Consider the following 12,002-nt stretch of genomic DNA (forward strand, 5'->3'; position numbering starts at 1 on the left):
GCCTTCAGTAAATGGGAACTGGCTGTACGGCAATTGATTGTTCATAGTAAATCTAGCTGCTTTTCGTAGGATTTGAGCCCTGACCAAACGAGGAGGGTGAAAGAGGATTATTGGGATTGGCCCAGATGGCTGCATTATCCAGTTCTGCTAGTTAAGACCAGTGCAGCCAAGACAAGGCAGGGATGGGAACAGAATGGGTTTTGTGAGCCAGGTTCATAATCTAGAAACCCCATTCATATCTCCTGCCCTGCATTAGGTACTGAGGACTTTCTGTGGATTTTGGCCGATCGTGATGTGAATTTTGCACTCCCTGGTGCTGTATGTTCAGTAAAGCTAACTAATGTGGATGTCCGTGTTTGGATGGTCTCTGCAACCAGAACAACTGGAAACCTTGTTTTTTAAATGCAAGCTATAGTTCCTGTAAGAAAATGTTGTGGCCCTCGTAAAACAGCATTGCAGCTCTCAGATCGAGAGCCCCGGCTCTGAGTAGCTGGCTGTCACTGAGAGGACGGGGGCTAAGAAGTATTTGGAGTTAAAGTTGTAACAGTAAGATAGAGAGATCCAAATACTGTGATTATATTTCCTCTCTTACACGCCCTCTCCCTGTGAAGGTTCCTTACTACTGTGTTCTCTCCTGTAGTAAATTGAAACCACTTCCTACCTAGGTGAACAGGCAACACAGAGCCCAGTGTACTGCCTGTAATATGAACCCTGGAGTTTCCAGATCTGACCGCGACTCAGTTTCCTCCATCGAGGCAGTACAAGAACGCCAGCACATTAGAGAGATCTCATTTCTGATGTTGGATTTCTAGTTTTGCATTGACGGCTGGAATAGAGCACTTTGGGGGGGGGTTTAAAGCAGCCTCGTGGTAACTAATAGTTGTGAGCTCGGTTACTGCCCTCGGCCTGCAGCCCGGGGGCGTGTGATGATGGAGTCTGTGCTATCAAGCTGCATGTGTGGAAATAATAGTTGAGTCTTGTATGTTTAAAAGCAGGTTTGTACTTCTGTAATGTAGAGCTAAAGTACTTCAGCAGGGTAGGTCAGTACTGTTATCCCCATTTGCTGTTGGTATCACTGAGGCCCAAGGTCCAGTTCCGTGACTCGGGCCTCGTCTATGGTACAGAGTTAGGTCGACATAAGGCAGCTTCGGTCGACCTAATTATGTTGGTGTACGTGCTACTGCTGCCGTAAGTGCCCGACTACACCGACGACATAATTCCATCTCCACGAAAGGCGTAGGGCTTATGTCGGTGTAGTTAGAGTGACACAATATCTGTGTAGATGCTGTGCGTTACATTGGCAGTCAATCTTGTCAATTTCATGGCACCCTGCTGGAGCTGTGAAATGGCTAAGAAAGCCAGATCCCCAGCTTGGGCTGTCACCCCGGGGTAGGTGGGGGCTTAGAGCCTGGCTGCTGCCGGGCTTCCTGCTCCCAGCCAGGCTGCTCTCCAGTTTCCCTGTTCCTCGCTAGGCTGCTGCCTGGACTCCTGGCTCCTGCTCCCCGCTCCGAGCTGGGCTGCCATCCGGGCTTCTGGCTCCGAGCTGGGGAGCTGCCCAGGTTCTGTTCCCCACTGGGAGCCCGGCTGCACTGAGGCTCTTGCTGGGAGCCTGGCAGCCGCCTGGGTTCTGAGTAGGGAGCTGCATGTGGAACTGAGAGCCTGGGCTCAGCCCTCCACATTGCCCCTCTTAAGTGGGTGGAAGCGCTCCTGATGAGGACACGCAGCACCGACAGAAGGAGGGTAGTGTGGACACGAACCACCGCAGTAATTACTGTGGTGTTTGTAAGTTGACCTAACATAGGTTGACTTAAGTTTGCAGTGTAGACAGAATAACGTAGCTGAAGTTGATGTACTTAGATCGACTTACAACTCCCCTGTCGACTCTGCCTGCGCCTCTCGCGACGCTGGAGTACAGGAGTCAACGGGAGAGCACTCGGGGTTTGATTTATCATGTCTAGATCCCCGCTGGATCAATCGCTGCCCGCAGATCCGGCGGGCAGTGTAGACATACCCTCAGTCACTGGAATGTGCTGCCTCCCCGCTTCTACACTAAAAGGAAGTGGCTACTACATTATACTTCGCCTCTGGGCAGCAATCTTGGCTAAGACACTTCGAGCTTTGGGGGCACAGGATTTGCCATACAGGAACACACTGTGGAACCTTCTAATGTGGTATCCTGTCTCCAGCAGTTGTCCTTATTTCCTGCTTCAGATGTAGGCACACTTCCCCACCTCAGCTGCTGCTTCATCCCTGAGCCACCTGTCAAATAATGTTCCTGTCCAGCTGTGCTGTGAATGGCTTGTGGGAGAATCAGAGGCCAGTGGCTTCCAGTCCAAACTGAGGCAGACCAGGAGCAGATGGGGCTGATTGTGACACACAGAGGAGAAAACCCACTTCCTCACCAGGGCTGGTGAAGTCTCTCCTCTGAAATGCTTTAACACTATTTAGATGTTTTGTTACTTGGCAGAACCACCCACTTGTGTTTTGTACAATGGGAGACTGCAGTCTGGTTGGTAATTTTTTTACTTTTTCTAGCAAATTGTTGGACTCCTTTTTAAGGGCTCAGTAAAAATAATCTCCAAAACTGCCTGAGCAGGGATCCGGGAAGGATGCTCTTGTGGTTTGAATACAGAACTGGGTGTGAGGAGACCCAGGCTCTGCTGAAGAATCATTTTGCGACCTTGAGTGAGTCACTTGTGACCGGATGCTTCAGAGGTGCTGAGCATAGGGGCTGGGAGAGCACAGCAACCCTGAAAATCATGCTATTATATGCTTTGTGTGAAATGTACGAGCTAATGCCTACTTCCCAGGGGAGTTGTGTAGTTGGTTGTAAAGGGCTTTATGATCCTTAGATGGAAATGGAAAATATCCTTCTGATAGCACGTCTCTCCAGGCAGAAAATGGAGAGTAATCTTCTTGGCCTAGAGAACTAATGCTTAATGTGGCTCGGCAGAGTTCAGTGTAGGGCAGCTTTGGTCTCAGTCCAATCCTAGGGGACACATGACCACAGCACACCATGGCAATCTGAGCACAGAGACGAAGGCCTGCGTGGCCCTGGAGACAGAAGTTCCCTCTCCCATTTAGAGCTGATTTCTCCAGGGTAGGGTTGAGATGTGCCCTCTGAGCAGTAAGAGGGACGCTTGCACCTCTTCTGGGGACAGAAGATTTCAGTCTCCAGGCTTCTGAATCCAGCAGCTTTCACCAGCACTACAGAATCATGGGGAGAGGTGAAGAGAGGAAAATACTGCTCTTCAGTTGCTGTTTTAAGCAACCTGTCCAGGTAACTGACACAGATTCCAATCTGATCTGTGCTGCTCTTGGATAACATGATTGTGGGCAGGTCCTTGTTAGACCAATTCTGAAAGTGTAGGCTTAAAATGTCTCTTTGTTTGATCAAGCCCTGTCATCTCTCTCATGAGTCAATTGTTCTTCAGTATTTTACAGTATATAAATCAAAGAAAGAAGCACAGAGACCGTTGGGTTGGGGCTCTGACATCCACCTCTGTTCCATGTAAGTAAGAAATAGTTTCCTTTGAGTTATTAGTTTGCGGAAATTCCTTGACCAGTGTCTAACCAGCCTGCAGAGTCCAAGTGTGAGATCTTTCCACTTTCACACTGGGACCAGCCAGGATTTTAGTCCCATGTGACACTGGAGTGTATGTTGGTGCCCTTGCAGGACTGTCCCTTATAGCTTGGATTTTTTTCTACACATCGTTGTTGGAGTTGCCAAATGCAGGGACTGGGACCCAAGGGCCTCTGCTGGCGATGAAGTTTTAGAGTGACTAGGATATCAGCCCTGCTTGCTGTCTACTGCTAGTTGTAAGTGCCATGGCAAAATGGCAGAAGTGAGCTCTTGGAAGGGATTTGAATGAGCCATGGGGACGATTTAGTGAAGTGGTTTAGTGAGGGCCAGTAGTGTGGACGAATGCACAGACATGAGTGGGAGAAGGGAACAAAGGCTGCAGCAGTGGTTCAGGGAGGGGAATGAGTGATAGAGCCTGGAGTGCTAGGATAAGGAGTTGAACTTGATCCCCAGGCACTGGGGAGCCAGTGGCAGGATTGTAACCAGTGTAATTCTTGTGGAAGCTAATTCCTTTGAGGCACCTTGGATCCTATTGCAGATCTGTAACACCTAGTGGGAGTGTCAGGTTTGCCCCTGAAAAGCCTGGGCCTTCCTCAGACTTGTGGGACTCTTCAGGCCCCCAGGGAAAGATTGGGTGCTATTTGGGGTGGGGATGTTCATTTCAAAGGAACCTACCTTGAAGTAGGGAAGCATCCTCAATCTCCTATGACTTTCCCTCTAGAGCTTCCTGTGACTTTATTATAGGTCATTTGTTTAATCTGATTAGCCTTGTTACATGGGGAGGGAGCTTGCTGAGACACTTGCTGAGCTGTGTGTAATGTGCTTTGGGGAAGGACAGCTTGAAGAAATAGAAATGTTACAATCCGATTTAGTGTATTTTCCCAGTCATTCCCCACCTTCGACTGCTCTGTTAAACAGCTGCAGTGTCACTCCCAGCCCCAAGAGATGACTGCATTTCAGTGGAGGGTGGAAAATCTCTGTGAACTCCCACATCTACCTGAGAGGATTTGATATCCAAGGGGGAAAAGGGCTAGCGCAGTGCAAAGTATAAGGGAGCTGCCCTTGGCAAGGAAAAATGAGATTCCCTTAGGGCGCTGGGTGGGCATCTGAAGCTGCTCAGTGTGCTCATTCTTTTTCAAATGGAAATGAACTCTAACTAGCGCTGAGGAAGTTAGGCTTGGGTTGTGCATAGGTTTGGTCCCAGTACTATTATGGTTAGAAGGAGACTTTTTTAAAACTAATTCCAGTTAAAACAGCAAAACGTCTAGTGGCCACAGCTGCATTGGTATAAAGGTGCCTTATAATGGTCTAACTTGCTCTCATTCTTGTACAGAAATAAGCGTATAGCTCAAGAAGGAACCTTGGTACTAACAGCCCCCACCCTAAGGAGGGGGGTGCTGTGTTAACTCTACTGGTATGAAGTGTTCCCAATCTATGTGAGCAGATAAGCCCTGCAGGGCCTGACTTGCCTTTTCAGCATGCAAGGGTCTCACTCCTGGGTTTTCACTTGTGTGCAGTCTGTGCGCTCAGCCCAGACTTGCATGTTACACTTTGACTATTTAGGGGGAAACTGCAAGGCACAAGGTTGACACAACTAATCAATCCTGTCACTTTCAGGAGCACTGAACTCTCACCCCCCCCCAAGTACTGCGCTATAGCTGTGTGTCAGATGCCTGCAGTGCTGGCCATGCTTCCTGGCTACCACACAACCCTAGTGAAAAATACCCCCTCAGACTAGTTGTAAACACTCATTGTGCCCTTTTGAGAACATACTTTCAAGGCAGAAAGGTTCTCACCTCTCCAGTGGCTGCTGGCTTTAAAGAGGGATTTCTTGCATGGGTAAAGGTATTGTGCATGTGAGCAACTTTGTGGATGGAAGCTGTTTGTGTTCTTCCTGTTTGCAGTGCATCTAATCTATGGGCCCTTGGATCCTGTGAATCCATATCCAGAGTTTCTTCAGCTCTACAGGTAAGCCACATTTTAAGCACAGCTGGAGACTGACTTTTGATGCCATAGCTGCTTTACTGAAAGCACTGGAAGTCACGGGTTGCTGCGGTAGTTTCAGCACTTCTCAAAACACCACTCATTTTAGATGACTTGAGTTTAGGATCCGAACTAATCATCTATTTGAAAATGACAACGGTAGACTTTTTTTCATTTCTGTATGAGATCATTAAACTTTTCAGAGTGTTTCAGTATGTAACCAGGAATAACTAGAAAACTCCCTCTGCTGAATGTGAATTTGTAAAGAGAATTTAAGTTAGTTTCTAAGAATCTGTCAAGAGCAGATGAGAGTTCTAGTCTGGTGTGGATTCAGTTAAGGAATAGGTTTGGGGTAAACTATAGTCTCAGCAGGGTCTTCAATGTGTAATTGATCTAATGGCTAGGATTGTTCCAGCCCTCCCTATTAATGATTAAGTAAAACATACCTGAAAAGTGCGAGACCTTTGCTATCACTTGAAGGAGCAGCTCTCTTCCTTGGGTTGTTTCTGGCAGTGGAAGCTTTAGCTGGTCTCTCACTCAGTCTAAGGGGCATCTCACTACACTAGAACCCATAGGTGTATCATCACACTACACCCCAGACTGTAAGGCAGTGGTTCTCAACCGGGGGTATATGTACCCCTCAGGGTACATAGAGGTCTTCCGGGGGTAGATCAACTCATCTAGATATTGGCCTAGTTTTACAACAGGCTTCATAAAAAGCAGTAGCGAAGTGAGTACAAACTAGGGCTGTTGATTAATTGCAGTTAACTCATGATTAATTCAAATAACTTAATCATGATTAATTGCAGTTTTAATTGCACTGTTAAACAATAGAATAACCACTGAAATTTATTAAATATTTTGGATGTTTTCTACATTTTTAAATATTTACAATACAGAATAAAGTGTACAGTGCTCATTTTTATTACAAATATTTGCACTGTAAAAATTTTTCAATCCACCTAATAAATACTGTAGTGCAATCTCTATCATGAAAGTTGAACTTAAACATAGAATGATGTACAAAACTGCATTCAAAAACAAAACAGTGTAAAACTTCAGAGCCAACTTCAGCCATTCGCTCAGACAAACAAGTTTATTTACTATCAGAGGGGTAGCCGTGTTAGTCTGAATCTGTAAAAGCAGCAGAGAATCCTGTGGCACCTTATAGACTAACAGACGTTTTGGATCATGAGGTTTTGCAAAAGATAATGCTGCCTTCTTCTTGTTTACAGTGTCACCTGAAAATGAGAATAGGCATTTGCATGGCACTGTTGTACTCAGCGTTGCAAGATATTTACATGTCAAATGCGCTAAAGATTCATGCATCCATGCTGATGACAGGTTCTATTTGATAACAGTTCAAAGCAGTGTGGACCAACGCATGTTCATTTTCATCATTGGAGTCAGATGCCACCTGCAAAGGTTGATTTTCTTTTTTGGTGGTTTGGGTTCTGTAGTTTCCACATTTGAGTGTTGCTCTTTTAAGACTTCTGAAAGCATGCTCCACACCTCGTCCCTCTCAGATTTTTGAAGGCGCTTTAGGGTCTTAAACCTTGGGTCGAGTGCTGTAGTTATCTATAGAAATCTCATATTGGTGCCTTCTTTCCGTTTTGTCAAATCTGCAGTGAAAATGTTCTTCAAACTAACAACATGTGCTGGGTCATCATCCGAGACTACTATAACATAATATATGGCAGAATGCAGGTAGAACAGAGCAGGAGACATACAATTTGCCCCCAAGGAGTTCAGTCACTAAGTAATTAACACTTTTTTAACGAGCATCATTAGCATGGAAGCATGTCCTCTGGAATAGTGGCTGAAGCATGAAGGGGCATACAAATGTTGAGCATATCTGGCATGTAAATACCTTGCAACGCTGGCTATGAAGTACCGTGCGAATGCCTCTTCTCACTTTCTGGTGACGTAAATAGGAAGAGGGCAGCATTATCTCCTGTAAATGTAAACAAACTTGTTTGTCTTAGCGAGTGGCTGAACAAGAAGAAGGACTGAATGGACTAGTAGGCTCTAAAGTTTTACACTGTTTTGTTTAGTTCAATTATGTAACAATCTATATTTGTAAATTGCACTTTCACAATAGAGAATGCACTACGGTACTTGTATGAGGTGAACTGAAAAATACTTATTTTTACAGTGCAAATAGAATAAAGTGAGCACTGTACACTTTGTATTCTGTATTGTAATTGAAATCAATATATTTAAAAATGTAGAAAATATCCAAAAATATTTAAAGAAATGGTATTCTATTGTTTAACAGTGTGATTAATCACAATTTTTTAATTGCTTGACAGCCCTAGTACAAACTAAAATTTAATGCAGAGGACGACAATTCATCTCTACTAGACACTGAAATGTCAGTACAGTAGTTATATTCCAATTAATTTTTTTTTTTTTGACACAGTGCCTGGCAGTAGTGATATAAAAGCATGCAGACTAAGTGGGTGATAATGTAATGCCCATGCTAGTGGAGGTCCCCCTTTGGTTAAGAATGGCCACACAGGATCACAAGAGATCTCATTGCAGTTGTAGGGACCACTCCACCTCTTGGAGCAGCCTTGAAGCTTAGTCTGATTACTTGTCTACTCCACTCCCTGTACTTCAGATTTAGAGCCTGCCTCCCCATGGAGCATGCAGTTACCAGTTGTTGCATTCTTTCAACAGGAAAGTGCTTCCTATGTCTACTGTCTCTGTTCTGGATGACCACATTAGCCACTATCCACAGCTTGAAGATCCTATGGGCTTCCTGAATGCATATTTGAACTTCATCAACTCCTTCTGAGCACCAAGGTGGTCTTTCCCTCTCATGCTTTGGCTCGGTAGTGTCTACTGTATAAGCCAGGGTGCTTCCATTTCCAGACCTGACACTTCACTTTCCTGTTCTGTGCAGAGTGATCTTTGGGTATGTTAGACTGCTGCATACGCGTAAGGAATTGAACCTTTGAACACTGGGAAGGATTAACCTAAAGGGAGGCATGAAAGACAAAGGGAAGTTACGGGGCTACTGATAGGAAGTCAGCCCAAGGCCAGAACTACTAGGCCGGAGGGCACAGTTGGGAACTAGCAGTAAAGGAGAGGTGGGTCACTGCTAATCATGCTATTCCAAGACTCCTTCCCTGTCCTTGTGGCCAGGAGAAGCCCAGCCTATCCCAGGAAGCCAGTACCTCATTTGCAACCACATGCCATGTAAATCTCTCTCTCCTCTGAAAGTGCATTTAACTGAGCTACTGTCTAGACAAGTTGTAAAATGGGAAAATACCTACATTATAAAGATGTGAACTAGTAATTAGTTGTCAGGCCTTGTTACCTAATTGTTCATTTGAAGGGCTTGTCTACACATTGACTTTGCTGCTCTAGTTAGGACAGCAAAATCCCTGTGGTGTGAGTGCTCAGTTTGGTAGAACTGTCTACAGAAAGGCTTTTACTGGCACAGCATCTCCCCTGACTAACCCTGTTGTACCAGTAAAATGTAAGCGTGGAACAGTCCTAAAAGGCAAGTTTCCTTCACCACCTAACCTCTATTAGTACTCAACTCCATAATGCAATAACAAGGTGCAAATTTAACTGCATTGTAGCCTCACCAGCGTGTCTTGGAAGAGATGTGCTCTACTTTACATACAGTGCAGAATCAGCCTCAAGCATAAAGTCAAGAGGGTTCTTTACTTGAAGTGTTATTTTCAGAAGCTGTGTATACTACACAATTTATAACAGTCCTAAGACTGCCAATATTAAAGCAATAACTACCCTTTATAATTCCCTATGGTTTTAGGTATAAAAAAACCGGAAGTACTGGCTCTGTTGCATACAGAGGCTTTATGTGACCTCATACTATGGAAAGTAAGTCTCTTTCCTAAAGAGTTGCAAGTCCTCCCCTTAAGAGGGACCCTATTTAACTCAGTTTTAGGCTAAAGGGTCAGAAAGAAGGTTCAGACCTGAAGTCATGTCATACTTCTAAACTTTAGTTATTTGTTCCAACATTGAGGTTGTATGGCTTTCACACAGCACCAGAGGCAGAAACATTACAAAATTGATTGTAAAGCCATGTTGGCAGGGGACTGAGAACCACTGCTTTTTGCAACTGACCAGATTTCTAGTTTCTAGCATCCCATCAAGAGGAAAGGTTTCCAATATGGGCTGCTTGTGCTGTACCAAACAGATTTATCAGTGGTCACCCCAGCTGGCAGAGTTATTCTCCCAGGTGATCAACAATACTGTAATATGAGTTGCTATGGCAAAACTTTTAAAGATTCTATTTTATTAGCAACAGTTCAACAACTTGAAACTGGAATGTTCAATGTTTATTTTCTGTTAATAAAAATCTGTTTTGACAAAAGTCTGATTCCAGTTTGTTTTTATCCCCAACAAGTCTTGTAAGGTCCACAGATGCAATCGGGCAGAGGAACATATAACCGATGACCAGGGTGGGGGTGAGACCCAGCATTAAGTGTATGTTACAGCCAGAGCTGCTATTACTGCAACCTCATACAAAATGACAAAATAAAAACTCCATGCAGAAAGTCAGACAGGACAGAGTCAGGCTGTTTGAGATCCTTGAGGTGAAATTCCCCTGCAGGTATTAAAATAGCATGACTTAGCCTACAGAGGCCAAGATGACATCTGCTGGTGTTTCATCCTTGCTCCTGACAGTCACCTGCATGGTCACTCCATCTCCTAATGCCAGCCTGGATCTCACCAGCACATCATAGCCACCTCTGTACACACCTGGGGACAAAGAGCAGGATTTTGCAGAGTAGATTAACAGTGAAATAGCTCCAGCAGTTACCCTTCAGTGACTCAAAGCCCGACCTGTGAACCTGACAGCTGTACAGCCGCAGCCTAGATAATGCAAGAATTAGTTAAGCTGCAGCCACCTACAGCATGGAGCACATGTTTTCAGCCCAGTAACACCATTCCAAGCCATAGCTGAGAAAGGAAGAGCCTGTCAGGACTCACTGTAGCCTTTCCTCCTACTGCTGTGCCCCTAATGACATTAAAGCAACCCTGGAGAATTACCCTTTTTCCTAAGGGTTAGGGCTCCACGCACAGAACTATGGATTGTGTTCCAAACTCTATTTAATAGTCACTGTATATACAAACTCCCACTGGAGTCATTAGGAATTCTGTACACGGAGCAGATATAGAATCTGAGCGCTTAGAACTGGATACTGTAGTTTTAATGCAATTTTGTATTCTACTGTTAATAGAATAAGAGTAGAAATAAGCTGAGTCTTTCCAATTTCATGGATCCCCAAAATGTGTGAGAAACAGGGAGTGTGCTCACCAAATGCAACTGCCTGGAGTGGTAGGGCAGGATTTTAGTGAGCAAGAAGATGCACTAGGAAACTGAGGAGTGCTCTGGGGCGTTCTGACCTGCCCCTGGAAATGGGTAGGGAGCTTAGGTCCTTTCACAAAGGGGTTTTATACGCGCTGCTGAGAAAAAGCAGCAAGGAAATAAAGGATGGAAAGGTCTAGTATGAGGTGCACCTAACAGCATCCTGTAAAGGCAACATGCTGTTGTAAGTCGTTTGTAATCCAGTCTCTCGGTCCCTGGGAAGTTGCAGTGTAATAAGTCTGTGTTGCAGAGGAGTATGGAAACAAACCCATCAGTGGTGGATGCTTACCAGCCAGATACAGCGTGTGGGAATTTTTGTTCTCTGGCACTTTATCGGACCTCTCACATGGCTGCATGCCCAGGAACTTGATGATGTTGCCAACAGCTTCTGCATTGAGGTTTAAAGAGGAAAAAAAAGGTTATTTTCACATAGGCTGTTTACATTTTGATGCCATGTTTCCTGTGAAACTTTAATTCACAGTTAGAGAACATGTTCTGAGCATGACTTAGGGTTTAATCAATCTAGCTCATTAACTGGAGTGCGAGGCTTCAGGGACCTGCCAACCTTTTCCCCCATCACAAATAGTTGCTGAAGAGTGCAACTTTCCCCCAAGCCACTAATTTTCAGAGGGGAGGTGCAGTTTCCAAACCCATCACTGAGGCACACAGCCATGCAGCTGCCACACTGGGGACTCAAATTTACCAGGTCCCAGAAGGATCTTTCTAAACTAGCATAAAAAGTTTTTCCCCCAAACACCGCACACATTGTTTTCACAGCTGAGCAGAGTCTCATCTGGGTTACCAAGGGGAGAAGGGATCATCTCACCATCAAGGGTTTTAATTGAACTGAGAGCAAAGGTTTCCTCTTTCTCAAAGTCATCGCCTACTTCCTCCCAGGCAGCTGCGAAGTTGGGCTTTAGGACTTTCTGAATATGATCTGACACCATTACCTCCAGATCTTCCAGCTGGCAGAGAAATGAGGAAGAATTTAGGATGCATAGAATCACGCACAAAAGGATCTTCACCTTTGGTTTGTCTTACACTTGGAGCTGGAGGTGTAATTTCCATCTCGGGCAGACATAGTCA

At 45.0% G+C, this 12,002-nt stretch overlaps 2 protein-coding genes across 2 annotated transcripts in view; one reads left to right on the top strand and one right to left on the bottom strand.

The window, feature by feature from the left end:
- MEST (mesoderm specific transcript) overlaps positions 1-9,917 on the top strand; it is a 27,780-nt gene extending 17,863 nt beyond the window's left edge. Inside the window, exons 10-12 of the mRNA XM_032797484.2 lie at positions 3,435-3,511; positions 5,488-5,551; positions 8,249-9,917. Of these exons, the coding sequence (XP_032653375.1) occupies positions 3,435-3,511; positions 5,488-5,551; positions 8,249-8,366 (259 nt within the window). The 3' untranslated portion in view covers positions 8,367-9,917. The remainder of the gene's footprint in view (positions 1-3,434; positions 3,512-5,487; positions 5,552-8,248) is intronic.
- Positions 9,819-12,002, bottom strand: part of COPG2 (COPI coat complex subunit gamma 2) — a 42,266-nt gene continuing 40,082 nt past the window's right edge. Inside the window, exons 22-24 of the mRNA XM_032797483.2 lie at positions 11,743-11,881; positions 11,206-11,304; positions 9,819-10,306 (exon numbers count right to left, since the gene is read on the bottom strand). Coding sequence (XP_032653374.1) covers positions 10,176-10,306; positions 11,206-11,304; positions 11,743-11,881 — 369 coding nt within the window. The 3' untranslated portion in view covers positions 9,819-10,175. The remainder of the gene's footprint in view (positions 10,307-11,205; positions 11,305-11,742; positions 11,882-12,002) is intronic.

The sequence above is a fragment of the Chelonoidis abingdonii genome, chromosome 1, assembly GCF_003597395.2.
Source record: "Chelonoidis abingdonii isolate Lonesome George chromosome 1, CheloAbing_2.0, whole genome shotgun sequence".
Classification (NCBI taxonomy): Eukaryota; Metazoa; Chordata; order Testudines; family Testudinidae; genus Chelonoidis; species Chelonoidis abingdonii.